Source organism: Echinops telfairi, unplaced genomic scaffold, assembly GCF_000313985.2.
Source record: "Echinops telfairi isolate 266 unplaced genomic scaffold, ASM31398v2 ScPeMD7_3;HRSCAF=10, whole genome shotgun sequence".
Classification (NCBI taxonomy): domain Eukaryota; kingdom Metazoa; phylum Chordata; class Mammalia; order Afrosoricida; family Tenrecidae; genus Echinops; species Echinops telfairi.
In genome coordinates, this window is record NW_022103899.1 from 44,425,448 (window position 1) to 44,439,964 (window position 14,517).

Here is a 14,517-nt window from a genome sequence, read left to right on the forward strand (position 1 = left end):
TTCCTAGAGCACACAGACACACTCCCACCCCAGGGCCTTTGCACTTGCTCCTGACTCTGCATGCAAGACTCCACCCCCAGAAATGGGCACGGCCCCCCACTCCCTTATCCTTCATGGTGGGACCCCAGTTCATCTCCTCAGGAGGATTTCTCTCCCTCCCTAACCTAAACTGCCACATATAGAGTGTGTGCACCATATACTCCATATGCCCCTACACAATATATACTCCATATGCCCACACACAATACACATTCATTATGCCCACACACAGCATACATACCACATCCTCCATATGCCTACACAAAACACATTACATAGGCCCATACACAGTGCACACAGCATATATTCTACATGCCCCCACACAACACCTACTCATATACCCACATACAACCTACACACCATATGCACATACAGCACACACTCCATATGTGTACATACCACATCACACATGCATAACATATATAGTACACACACTCCATGTGTATACACAGCACATACTCCATGTGTTCACATGAACACACACAAACACACCACCTTACATTTTCTATTCCCTCTCCCTGGTTGATTCTTTTTTCTCCTCCTTGACTGTCACTGCCTAATGTACTATCCCCCTGCCTTTGAATTGACTGAGACTCATCGTGAACCTGCACAGGGGTTTTCAGACTATCACTCATTATGGGAGCAGACAGCTGCATCTTTCTCTTGAGGAGCAAATGCTGGGTTTGAAACACCAACCTTGTGTTAGCAACCCAATGCCTAACCCAAGCACCACCAAATCTGTTCCACCAATTCAGACTGTCCCGTGTCTGTCTTCCCCGGCAAGACAGAGCGTGAGGTCACGTTGTTCGTTGCCTGTCCTCCCCGGAGCCAGGACAGGGCCTGGCACAGAGTAAGTGATGAGTAGTGTTTTAAGGAGCCCTGGTGGCAAGTGATTATGCGTTGGGTTGCAATCCACAAGATCTGAAGTTTGAAACCCCGCCAGCCACTCCACAGGAGGAAGAAGAGGCTTTTGACTCCTGTAAACAGTTACCGGAAACTCACAGGGGGCAGTTCTGCCCTACCCTGCAGGGTCTCTAGCCGTCGGCTTGGCTCCGTGGCCGAGAGTAAGTATTTTTAAATGAGGGAACAAATGCATTGAGAACACTGAGACTAGCTCCTGCTCACACAGCCAGGGTGGGCTGCACGAGCCCCTCTCCCTCTGCCCCCCCCACCCTCAGGGAGGAAGCAAGTGGAGAGGCAGCCAGGCTGGACTGGAAGGGCCATCCAGAGGGACGTATGCCTGCGCTTCTCTCTCTCCTGTTTGACCCCAGTTTGACCAGAAGGTGCAGAAGAGCTTCCTGGGGCCTCAGAAGGACTACTGGGACTTCCTGTGCACCGGCCTAAAGCGACAGCAGGGTGACACCGAGCCAGCCCGTTTTGTCCGCTTGCAGGACAAGGTATGCAGGCAGAGGGGCTGGCTCGGGGAGCGAGAGGGGTCCTGCCAGCAAGCCCTTGGCACGGATGGTGGGCGGGACACAGGCCTGTACCAGTGCCCGCTCAGATACACCTCGTCACTAACCACAGCCCCCTCACCTGAGCCTCAGCCCTAAGCATCCCTGCACCCACCTCCTTGCCTCTCTAGCCTTCAAGTCCTGAAATGCCCTCTGCCATCTGCCACTAGTGTTCTCTCTCTCTCTCTCTCTCCTCTCTCAGCTGATTGAACATCTTCGGTCCTAATAAAACTCAGCTGACGACAAACTCAGTCACAGTGACCAGAGTAGAACGGGGCTCCACAGGGTTTTTAAGGGTGGAGTTTTCAGAAACAGATCGCCAGACCTTTCTTCCAAGTGCCTCTGCGAGGACCCAACCCTCCAACCTTCCAATTAGCTGCCAAGCGCGTTCAACCACTTGGACCGCCCAGGCTTAATGCTACCTCCTTCTTCCGCCTCCTGTGGGCTCTGCAGTTGAAGACTCCGCTGGGGAAAGGGCGCGCCTTCATCCGCTTCTGCCTAGCCCACGGACAGCTGGCCGACGCCCTGCAGCTCTGCCTCCTGAACTCAGAGTTCACCAGGTGGGGCCTGCTGCAAGTCCTCCCTTACATGTTCCCACTGAGACCCTAAGAGCCCATTTTCTCTTCATCTCAAAAGATCTCTCCTAACTCCCAGCTGGATAGTTTCGGATCAAAGACAAGGAAAGAAAGGGGGTGGGGGCAGTTCCAAAGAGAGAAGCCAAGGAAGAACAGGAAGAGGGGAGATGAGCCCAGGAGTCCTGAGAGCACTGTGGTTGTGATCTCCAAGGGCCACAGCCCCCTATGGAGGACACCCCTTTGTGCTGTGCAGTGCAGGGATCCTCTCGGGCTAAGAGTGGCCACAGCTCTCAGGTCAAAAGCCATGAGTGATGGTGACTGTTGCCCCAGGAAATGGTATGGCCCGCGGAGCCCTCTGGTGTGTCCTGAACTCCAGGAAGACATCCTGGACTCGCTCTATGCTCTTAATGGTGTGGCCTTCGACTTGGATCTGCAGCGGCCAGACCTGGATGACGCCTGGCCCATGTTCTCAGAGTGAGTGAGTGCCTGCCCCCCACAGCACCAGCCTCCCATACCAGCTCCAAATGCACAGCATCCAGCCCCACCTGTTTCTCCTCCCCTCTCACTCCCTAACCCCTTGGTTCTCCACTTTTCCCTGCTTTCTGTTTCCCAGTGGAAGCTTGTGCTAGCCCATGAAGCAGAGTATGCACTGACTGGAGGTTGGTTGAATGGTCAGGGTGGAGGGTTGTGGGGATGAATGGAATGGGATGTTGTTGTGGAAGGGGTAGATGAATGGAGGAAAGTGGTATGTATGAATAAATGAATGAATAGGAGAAAAAAGGGTGCAATGTTGTGGTGGAAGGGGTGGATGAATAGAGGAAAGCAGTACATATGAATGAATGAATGAATGAATGAATGAATGAATGAATAGAGGGTACAATGTGGTGGAAGGGGTGGATGAATGGCACAGTGGGATGGATGAGTGGTGGGAGGGTGGGATATTAAGGTGGAATGGATGGGTGAATGATAGTGAAATGGATGGACAAATGAAAGGTAGGATGTTGGCATGGAATGGGTGGATAAGTGGAGAATAGTGAGGTGTAAGGATGGGATATTAGAGTGAAATATCGATGGAGGGTAGTGAAATGTATACATGAGTGAAGGGTGGGATAATGGGGTGGAGTGGATAAATGAATAAGGGAGTAGGATGTATGAATGGATAGAGGGTGGGATATTGGAGATGAATGGATGGATGGGTGGGTGGATGGATGGATGGGTGGATGGATGGATGGATGGATGGATGGATGGATGGATAGAGGGTGGGAGGTTGGAGTGGAGTGGGTGGATGGATGCATGGGTGGGTGGATGGATGGACGGGTGGATGGATGGAAAGTAGATGAATAGATGGATGGTGGATGATGAGAGGGATTCATGAGGGTGGGAAGGTGTAGAATGAACATGTGATGTGCAGATGGCTATCCTACACCTGAAGACCAAGGTCACTGTTAGAGGTAGGCCTCAGGGGTTCCCCTGACCCTTGTACTTTCAGGTCACATTGTTCCACCTCCAGGAAAACCCAGGCAAGAAGGCCCAGAAGGACCAAAGCTTCCCCGAAGAAGGTGCCTTTGCCCTACTGCACGCTAAGCTGCCTCTTCTCCATTCTTGTTGGGGACCCCAGGTTGATCAGTAACCAGCCCTACCCACTTGGACAGAGAGAGGCCAACATGTGGGCCTGGGGGCTGGGAAGCCACCTGGGAGGAGTGGCCTAATGCTGGAGGGATGATCAGGAGAGAAAGAGGCACTAGAGGAGCCAAGGGGTCCAGGTGAGCAGGAGGGCCAACGGAGGGTGCTTGCAGGAAATGGACAAGGGAACCGCCCCATGTGGAGTCCCCTACATTTGACAGTTTATCACCGTCTCATATCAGCTTAGGGAACAATTAAGGGCCAGACTGCCAGCTTAAATCTCAGCTCAACCCCTAACGAGGCACGTTCTTTGGACAAAGTACTTGTCCTGTCTTGTAGGGTGATTGTGAGGATGCATTGAGACGTGGCCTGCGTGCCACAGAGCAAGACTCCTGGTCACTTGCCTATCCTTAATGCCCCCCGCCACCCCGGAAGAGGTACTGTGCCCCTCCCGCTTCAGACGCAGACACTGATCTTACTCTGCTTCTGGCCTCCCGGGGGGGCCAGGTCTGTGCAGGGAGGCCGATGCCTATTGGCTCCCAGCCAGATCAGGGCTGGATCCTAGCAAAGCGGGGAGCACGGGAGGACAGGGACAACTTGAAAGAGGTGACTCTTAGCTGAGTCTCCATACAGTGATATTTTCACCACAATCCTCTCCCCCACCCCCATCCCAGTGGACATTGTTAACTCCGGCTCTGCAAACCGGAAGTCAAGTTCAGGCGTGGGGAACAGTGAAGGGGGGTGGGAAGACCTGGCCGGAAGCCAGAGGTGATGTCTCCCACAGCAGGAATGGACTGGAGGTTAGAGTGGAGGGCGGGCTCTGGGAAGCTCCACTGCGCCCTCTTCAGATCATAGTGGGCAGCACCTGGGGATCCAATGAAGGCAGGCGGGGCCTCTGACCTGGACCCGCAGAATCCAGCTTGCCAGGGCAGTGCCGGGGCATCCATGTAATTGGCTGGCCTGTTGAATCACAGCTGTGGCCTCTCCCCTGTATCAGGTTGCTGAATTGGTGTTCAGCGGGGTGACAGGTCTGGGGTGTCTCTGCAGGTCTCAGCGGCACGTGGGGTCCCCAAAGGAGTCCGTGAAAAGGAATCACACCCAGGACCAACCGGCTATCTGGGAGAGGCGCCCAGGGAAGGCCACTTGGCAGGACTCCCAGGATCTGAACCACATGGGCATCTTTCCCCCACTTTGGAAAATAAGAGAGATGGTCTCCAGAGCCCCGGAGCCCCCCAGAGCGTGTGGGAACCTGAGGAGGGGGATTTTCAGCAGGACCAAAGTGAGGGAAGCCCAAGGCCTGGGGTCGCCCTGCCGAACTCCACACCCAGCACCCAGGGACAGGGGGAGGGGCCCAAGGGGACTCTACAGGAGGTGATGGAGCCCGAGGCTGAGGGCGGAGGGGTCCTTATGAAAGCAGGAGGTCAGAGAGCCATAGAGGTAACTCATCAGGAGAGAGCAGAGTCTGAGCCTGTCCAGTGGCTGCTGGCCCCCAGCCCCAGACAGATGATGGAGGAAGCCATGTGGGGGAGCAAGCAGGAGTCAGAGCCCTGGGTCCTTCGGGGTCCAGGAAAGGGGGAAGACGCCACTACAGAGAAGCCCCAAGAGCAAACAGGAGTGAACAGCGTGGCCCGGGGAGAGGAGCTAGCCGAGGTGCCCCTGCCGGATATGGTCAAGGTGAGAGCCATTGGCCGGAGACCTGTCTACTCCCCCTGTCTTCCATCTGGTCCACAGTCAGGGGTCTCCATTATCAGCCTGGGGACTGCTGCAGCCCACACCTCTGTTTTCATTGTCATGCCCAAGAGCATTATTATTTGAAGGTTTTTTTTGAAAGCCATGCCTTTCTGAGTTCACCATAGTCCCCACCTCTTCCTCTTGCCTCACACCAGGCCCATTCTTTCTTTTTTTTAATCATTTTATTGGGGGCTCATACTACTCTTATCACAATCCATCCATCCATCCATTGTGTCAAGCACATTTGTACATTTGTTGCCATCATCATTCTCAAAACATCTGCTTTCTACTTGAGCCCTTGGTATTAGCAGCTCATTCCCCGCCCCCCAGTGTCCCCTCCCTCATGAACCCTTGATAATTTATAAATTATTATTATTTTGTCATAGCTTACACTGTCCGACATCTCCCTTCACCCACTTTTCTGTTGTTCATCCCCCAGGAGGAGGTTCCCCCTTTCCACCCCACCCTCCGTCCACCCTCCCAGTATTGCCACTCTCACCACTGGTCCTGAAGGGATCATCTGCCCTGGATTCCCTGTGTTTCCAGTTCCTATCTGTACCAGTGTACATCCTCTGGTCTAGCCAGATTTATAAGGTGTAATTGGGATCATGATAGTGGGGGTGGGGAGGAAGCATTTAGGAACTAGAGGAAAGTTGTATGTTTCATCTTTGCTACACTGCACCTTGACTGGCTCATCTCCTCCTCACGACCCACACCAGGCCCATTCTATCCGTTGATCTTACCTGCCCTTGTCGGTATTTGAGGAGCCCTGGTGGGCGTGGTTACACGTTGTACTGCGATGCGCAAGGTCAGCTGTTTGGGAGAAAGATGAGGCTTTCTACTCCTGTAAACAGCTACAGTCTTGGAAACACTCGAGAGGGGGAGGGGCGCAGTTCTCCCCCATCCTAGAGGGTCCTGATGGCAGTAAGCATGAGTGTCAGCATTTGAGTTTGAGACCCTTCCGAATCACTGGGGCCATCACGTGATCTCAAGTCCCCCTGGTGGGCGGGCTTCTTCCCAATCCCCGCCTCCTGCGGATGCCTGCCTCCCCGACTGCTCTTGTGGTAGTTGCTTCTCCTGGGAGTCCCTCAGGTCGGGTATCAAGCCTTCTGTCCCGCTCCTCCCGGGGCAGACTTCTCCCAGGGCCTTGAGGTTTGTCACAGAAGGAAGAGATGGCGCCCTGGACTCTTCCAGGGGCAGGGCTTCGACACAGCCAGGCATCCGAGCCCTCCAGCCAAGGGCTGGGCTCATGGGAATGGAGATTCTTCCAGTGGGTCCCTGGGCTTGACTCTCTGCCCACTCTGTTCGTTTCCTCTCCCCTCCACACTTTTCTTCCCGCCGCCAGAGCCTCAGACATCAACTGTGGAAGGCCACGGAGCAGGCCCAGCACCAGGGTCAGCTGCTGAGGGAGCAGGAGATAGCACTGACGGGCCTGCAGGAGCAGCTCCGCAGGTAACCTTGACAACTGCCAGCCGGAATGGGCGGGAGAGCCAGGAGATGCGAGTACAGGAGGCACGTCCTTGTTCCTGGCCTATAGCATCCGGTCTCAGGGCACTGTTTGAGCACCTCCCGTGTGCCAGGTCCTTGGCTGGGCACAACTTTGGACCTTGAAGGATGGAGGGCCCTGCTCCTGCTCTGAAGATGTTCCCATGCTCCTCTCCTCGTGGCCAGCCCCTCCCCGCACTGGCCTCCCCCCAGGAGCTCTCAGGAGAGGTCCTGCCCCCTGCCTCTTCCCACCCTCAATCTTGCCTCCTTCTGACCTCTCCTCTCCCTTTTCAGTCTTAGGACCGCTAAAGGGGCTTCCTCATAAGAAGGAACCTTCTATATATAACAGCGGTTCTCAACCTGTGGGTTGCGACCCCTTTGGGGGTCGAATGACCCTTTCACAGGGGTCACACAGCAAAATGAGGGTGATGAAGTAGCAACGAAAATAATTTTATGGGTGGGGGGGAGGGGGGCACCACCACATGAGGAACTGTATTCAAGGGGCAACGGGTATTCAAGGAAGGTTGGGAACCACTGTTCTGTAAGTAGCCCCACTTGTCAGCCAGTTGGAGAAGGAACTGAGATTCAGATCCTAGGTGTTGACTCCGGACCCAGTTGCGTGCACACCACCCCTCCGCTAAGATTTTGAGTGCTTACATTTCCATCAACGAGCCCTGGTTGTGCAGTGGGAGCTTGGCTGTTAACCGAAAGATGGCTCCACGGGAAAAAAGAAGTGACCGTGGGTTTCCGTCAAGATTCGCAGCCTTGGAAACCCTCTGGGCTGTTCAACTGTGTCCCGGGGGTCATTCTGAGTTGGAACTGACTGGACAGCAGTGGGTTGGGTTTGTGTTTCAGTCTCTCTGCTCCTCCTCTTCCTCAGAATCAGCATCTTCATCTCGACGTCATCACACACATCTCAGGAATCATTGTCTTTGTCTGCCCTCCATATCCCGGCCTCTCGGTTTCTCTTTCATACTCTCTCTCTTTTTTTTTTTTTTGATCCTCCTGCCCTGCAAAGATCTTCCTTCGTCTGATTCCACCTCTGTGCTCAAGCTGCCCTCCTGCCTCTGCCTCCGCCTCCCTCCCACGGGGCTGCCCCAAGGTCTGGGAGGACCAGTCTGACCGCCTAGCAGAGCCAGGGTAGCTGATTCAGGCTGAATCGCAGGTCGCTCTATTGACTGTCTGCTTAAAGCTTGAGAGTCCTAGGAATGCAGAAAACCTCACCGCCATGGAGTCGATGCCGACTCAGCGACCCTACAGGACAGGGTAGATCTGTCTCCCCAAGTGTGCGAGACTGTCACTGTTGACAGGAGTAGAAAGCCCCGACTTTCTCCCTCAGAGCGGCTGGTGGTTTCGAACTGCGGACCTTTCAGATCACAGCCCAAGGCCTAACCACTACACCACCAGGGCTCTTCGCAACCCCAAAAGGCTCAGACGTGTGGGGTGAGTCGGTCAGCAAACACTCAGACTCCAAGGACACTCAAGGCCCATTAGGGTGGGGTTCGGTGAGTGTCTGCCCTGTGGCCAGAAACACACTCAGGAACAAAGCCCTGTCCTCATGGAGCTTGGGATAAATACAATGAGTAAAATGCACACAGTCGTAGATTGTAAGCTATCCTAAGAGGTCAAAATCAAGCAGAGAAAGGGACCGGGGTCGGGAGGTGATATTTCAAAGTGGCCTGGCCAAGGAAGGGTTCCCTGAAAAGGTGACATTTGAGTTAAGGCCCGGAGGCAGCGAGGAGCAGGCCATTTAGATTTATGCTAGAGGCATGCCCGGTGTGTGACAGAGATAAGCTTCTACAACGTTGGGCTCTGTGATAGGAGAGGGGACAGCAGGACATAGGTCCTGAGGTGAGCGCTACCTGAGAGGTTTCAGGAACGTGGGGGAGGACTGCGGGGACAGGGTAGGGGGCAGGACCAGGTTAGGGTGAGTCTGGTAGGTCATCCAGAAGATCTGGGCTTTGACTTAAGCGAGGTGACAGCCATGGAGGGTTCTGGGTGGAGGAGGGGCCTGGTCTGACTTAGAGTTGTAACAATGCAGTGGTTTTTAGTGTGTTCACAGAGCTGTGCACCCACAATCACAGTCCATGTTGAATCATTATCACCACCCCATTTATGGTCACTCCCCACTAACCACAGAGCTCTACCCATGGCCTGCATGTCCAGGCTCCACTCACAGTGGCCCCAGAGGACTTCTGAGACTAGACATCTTTACAGGGGCAGTCAGCCTCATCTTTCTCCTGTGGGACAACTAGGGAGTTAGAACCACTGACCTGGTGCGTAACAGCCTAATGCCTCACCTGCACCAGCACATCTCTAAGCAAACATTAGTCTACTCTGTCTCTGTGGACTTGCCTTGTCTGGTGCACCTTGTGTGGAAAGCTCACTGCTTTGTGGAGCTCGACTGTCAGGAAGCAGGAGTGGAGTTGGGAGACCAGTGGGTGAGTGAGTGAGTGTGTGTGTCACTGCCCTTGTGTAATGTGTAAGGGGGTGGAAGCTGAGGGACAACAGTTCCTCATGCCAGATTGGCAGGTGGTAATGGTGGGGGTGAGGTGGGGGAGGGGCTCACAGTTACACAGCTAGATCTTGAGATACATTTTGAGAGTAGGAGTCCCTGAGGCATTTGGGTGGGAGTCTGAGAGAAAGGCAGAGGTCATAAAGGGCTCCAAGGGTCTTATCAAACCTTCTGGAAAGACTGAGTCACCACGGACTCCCACCACCACCATCAACCTAGTGGGACCTCATCTTAATTGATTGCATTTGCAAAGACCCCATTTTCCAAGTCAAGTCTCATTCACAGTTTCTATGACATGAAGTTGGGGGACACACTCTTCAACCCAGTACAGGTGCCCGGAGAGACTCCAATCCTGACTCCACGATTGCAGGGCCCTGGGAGAGCAGCCTCCCCTCGCTGGGGCTCAGGTTCCTGAACTGCCAAAGGTGAAGCTTCCTCCTTTCAGCTTGTGCTCTGTGAGGCCTGCTTTCCAAGTGGGTGGGCTTCCTGTGCCCCTGGGTGAGAGGGAGAGGGGCCAACAGAAAAGGGGACTGGGTCATCACTAGCTCTCTGCCTCTGCGTGGCCCAGGTGTACTCCTTGTGCTCCTGCCAACGGCTCTAAGGACCCACCCTGCTCCTACCTGTTGCTCCCTGGGCACGAGTGCCCCAAATCACTGGTGGTTAGAGCCCATGTGCATGAAAGTACTAGGAGGCTGAAGCTGGTTAGAACTGGGCAGACCTGCATTCAGATTTCGGGTCCTCCCAGTCATCACGCTGTGTGATCTTGGGTAAATGCCATGCCCTCTCTGAGGCTCTGTTCTCTGCTCTGTAAAATGAGGATCTATTACCTACCTTACAATCTGTGAGCGTTCCCTGAAACAAAGCTGAAGAGCGCAAAGTTCAGCACCCTGCACACAGTAGCTGCTCAATGAACAAGAATGCTTTCCGTGTTTCCTCCTGCAGTCATCCTCCACTGCCTAAAAGACTTCTGCAGTTTACACTTACAGTGAGCTGAAAGTCCACTCCTGCTGGGGCACATCTGGCCCCAGCTCACCTCCTGCCTACCATGCAGGGCACCCTTTCAGCCCCTCTGCCAAGCCAAGTGCCTTCTGACTGGCAGCATTTGCGTGGGTCCTTCGCCCACTCCACAGCTTCCCATCCTGCAGGTCCACCTGAATGTTACCTGCTCTGAGAGGGCTCCTCTGCACTCATGCTCACTTCTTGCTCGGCTCCCCTTCGACGTCTGCCCTAAGAGCTTCACTGGTTTATTGGCCAGTTGCTCATTTGACCTGACTGTAAATTCCACCAGGACAGACACTCTGTCTCAGGCACCGCTCTGTTCCTGGCACTTACACCAGCAGTTGGCACCCAACCCACACTCACTGCCTTGAGTTGATTCCAACTCCTGGCTACAGGATAGCACAAGGTAGAAGTACCTCACAGAGTTTGAGACTAGACTTCTTTACGGCAGTGGACAGTCTCTTTCTCCTGAGGAGCAGCTAGTGGATTTGAACAGACAATCTTGCTCTCAGTAGCCCAATGCTAGCCCACGTACACCACCAGGGCTCCTTAAATGGCACCCTGTAGATATTGAATATAGTCACAACAATGGACTCAAACATATCAATGATCTTGAAGATTCTACAGGACCAGGCAATGCTTTCTCCGGTTATACTTAAGGTCACCATGACTTGGAGTCAACTCAAAGGCAACCAACAACGACTACAAAAAAGCATATATCCCAAAGCTGTTGCTGTTGATTCCAGTTCAACTCATGACGACTCTGTGTGTCACAGAACAGAACGGAATTCCCTGGGGTTTCCTGGGAATTGCTTTCTTTATGGAAGCAGACTCCAGGCTTTCTTTCTATGGTGCTTTTTTGGGGGTTCAGGCCTCCAACTTTTCAGTGAGTAGTCGAAGTGCAACCTTTGGAGCCACCCAGGCGCCTTGAAGTAATAGCTCTTCAATAAGTGTTCCCTCCCACACCCCACAGTAATTGCATTCACGGCTTCGACAGGGAGCCCAGAACCACCTAGGATCCAATCCTCTTGCACAAAATCTAAGTGGAAAGTCAGCTGGCTTAGGAAAATTCCACTTAGGAAAAGTTGACTGCTGAAAAATGGGGAAGCTGAAGATTGGAATGTTTCTTAAAATTCAAACCACAGCCCTGCATGCCATGCCTGAGCAATAGTGAGTCACTTTTCTGGAACCTCACTGGCCGTCTGCTGGTGGCTTGCTGTCTTAACCCACCCAGCTTCCTTCCCTGCGGCAGGCACAATGTTTTCTCAAGTGGTAATTCCAGTTGCTATCAAGCTTCTTCCCCACAAGCACCTCAAGCACAAGGTGCACACACACACAGACACACATCCTGAGGGTGTGGGTGGACACCGTCACAAACCCCCTCCTCTCTGTGCAGTGCAATAAGATGCTGGGAATTGAGTGAAGGTTAGAGGGCAGATCAGCTTTCTATTCAACTGTATCCATTTGGTTTCATCCCCACACCGAACTAGCCCTTCTCCCACTCCTCTGTGTTTCTGGTTCCTTTCCACCTTCCTTCCTAGCCTGTTCGAACTTTGTCCAGGGCTCAATGCTGCGCTTTTGGTCACAGATGGGTGATTATTCGAAGGCAGTGGTTCTCAACCTTCCTAAGGTGGCGGCCCTTTCATACAGTTCCTCATGTGGTGGTGGCCCCCAACCCTAAAATGATTTTCATTGCTACTTCATCACTGTCATTTCACCACTGTTATGAATTAGGTGACCCCTGTGAAAGGGTTGTTCGACCCCCGAAAGGGTCGCAACCCCCAGGTTGAGAACCGATGTTCTGAGGTGTACATCTCTCCCTAGTGTTACGGTTCCCCTTATAGGCTGAGAATTGAATGATGGGCGAGAACTCCTTTGCAGACTTCGAGGGTGAGGAAGGCTCATAGATAGGGGATTCAACCAGACTCTCCCTGACAAGTAAGCCTGGTATTTTTTCATGATTTTGAATTTGGGTTCACATTTGCCTCCCATTCTAGCCAGAACTTTCTACTGGGACCCCTTGGTGATTGGTGGTGATAGTCTGGCACATCTACTTCCTACCTCAGGGCGGTAGAGGCTGGTGGTCACCCGGTCCACTGACCCACTGGACTCCTTGATCCCATGCATTTTCCCTTTTCATCTCTCGCCTTTCCTCTGGATGGGGGAGACCAATCATTGTACCTGAGAGATGGCCACATGCAATCAGCATCCTGTTAACTAATATTTTAAAGAACATCTCACCTTCGATCCTACCTCCGCACTAAACCACAGTTGTTTTCCACTGGACACATCCCCCCTGCCTGGGTTCCCAGGTATCTACCTTTCCTCCACAGAGCGCCTATGATGGTGAACATCCTTTCAAGAAAGTCCTCATTGAAATATAGGTGTGGGCTCATTTCCTATATCCTCCAAAGCAGAGCCAGGGAACCTTTTTTTTTTCTTCTTTTTTTACTGCCAAAGGTCCTTTGGATATTTAGAACACCATTCACAGGCCGAAGAAAATTAGCGACTTAAAAATTAACGCTATACTTGGTCAAACAATTAACTCATCCCTAACATGACTGGTGGCTGGCGCTGCTCCTCAGACCTTAGATCCTGAGGGACAGGTGTTTGCCACACCTGCTCCAAAGAATAGGCTCCCAAACATATTTGACCTACCACCCCCTTTTCCAAAAAGAAAAAAGACTCAGCGTCCCCTGGCAATCAAACACATAGCCCATCACCCAGGATAAAGGGTAGGTATCTACTTTGCAGCCCCCTTGGATCAGCCCCCAGCACCTTCCCCCTGACCCCCACCCCAAGGGATGGCATTGCCCACTTTAGGAAACACTAAGGGAACAGACCAGATAAGGCTGAGCCCAGATATCATTTCTCTGAACAGGTGGTGAGGACTCAATCCTTGGGGTGTCAGGTCACACGCAATGCTCCGTTTGGGTGGTGTGTGTGTGTGTGTGTGTGTGTGTGTGTGTGTGTCCTCGCTGGAGGGCCGCCACAAGCCCCTCCCAGGGAGTTCCCTGTCCGGCTTAGGCTGCGCCTGGCTCCATCACGGAGGCAGGCCCAGACCTCTCTCCCCTCAACGCCCAGTCTGCCTTCTGTTCTCAGGTGTCAGGAAGAGAAGGCCCAACTGCAAGCAGCGCACGAGCAGACGCGACAGGAGGCTGAGAGGAAGGACAGCACGTGCCAGCAGGAGCTCCGAGAGCAGCGGGATGTGATCCGGGCCCTGAAGAGGCGGGTGCTGGAGCTGACCCGGTAAGGGGAAGAGAGGGGGTGGTATGGGATCTGGAGACTGGGGGGACATGGGTGTTTTACGCCACTAACAGTGATCAGAGAGGCCCTGGTGATGTGATGGTGGCATGTTGCGCTGGGACCCACAGGTCAGCATCTCAAAACCACCAGCGGCTCTAAGGGAGAAAGAGGAGGCTTTCTACTCCCGTAAAGAGTTTCCGTCTCAGAAACCCACAGGGGCAGTTCTACCCTGTCCTATCGGGTCGACAAGAGTCAGGATCAGCTCGATGGCAGTGAGAGCAATGGCTCAAGGGTCCCTGGTGGTACAACAGTTAAGCACTCAGCACTCACCCAAATGACAGTAGCACAAATCCACCCAGCAGCTCCCCCTGAGAAAAGACCTGGCTCTCCGCGTCCATAAAAAGTATAGCCTAGAAAACCCTCCGAGCAGTTCTCTTCTGTCCCAAAGACTCACTGTGAGTTGGAATGGACTCAGAGGCACACAGAGACAATTAGGAAGCAGTCTTCACACATGATCATTGGTTTCCTTCTTTGATCCTCATTCCAAAGATGTCGTACCCAGGGTGAGACACGCTGACCTGGTCAGCAAGGACCCACAGCACCTGCATTGCCTTGGGTCCTCTAACGTATACTTCTCCACTCCCCACCCACATGTACACACCTAGTTGCTAAGATTAGAAGGGACAGCAACCTGGGAAATGGTGACATCAGGTTCCTAAATGCCAGAACATACCGGTCTTTTCTTTGGGATGTCTATTCTTCCTTGGAGAAGAGCTTCTGATGATTTGTTTGGAAGATAGAGCCCAGGCTGCTGGCTCTTCTGCAGGCGGGAAGGCAATCAGGAGGCCGGAGT

At 53.3% G+C, this 14,517-nt stretch overlaps 1 protein-coding gene across 1 annotated transcript in view; it reads left to right on the forward strand.

Moving 5' to 3' along the window:
- The window catches only part of RUFY4 (RUN and FYVE domain containing 4), a 113,709-nt gene that overhangs the window by 845 nt on the left and 98,347 nt on the right, over positions 1–14,517 (forward strand). The window contains exons 3-9 of the mRNA XM_013004349.1: positions 1,311–1,436; positions 1,944–2,050; positions 2,396–2,539; positions 3,555–3,624; positions 4,736–5,362; positions 6,765–6,871; positions 13,521–13,667. Of these exons, the coding sequence (XP_012859803.1) occupies positions 1,311–1,436; positions 1,944–2,050; positions 2,396–2,539; positions 3,555–3,624; positions 4,736–5,362; positions 6,765–6,871; positions 13,521–13,667 (1,328 nt within the window). The remainder of the gene's footprint in view (positions 1–1,310; positions 1,437–1,943; positions 2,051–2,395; positions 2,540–3,554; positions 3,625–4,735; positions 5,363–6,764; positions 6,872–13,520; positions 13,668–14,517) is intronic.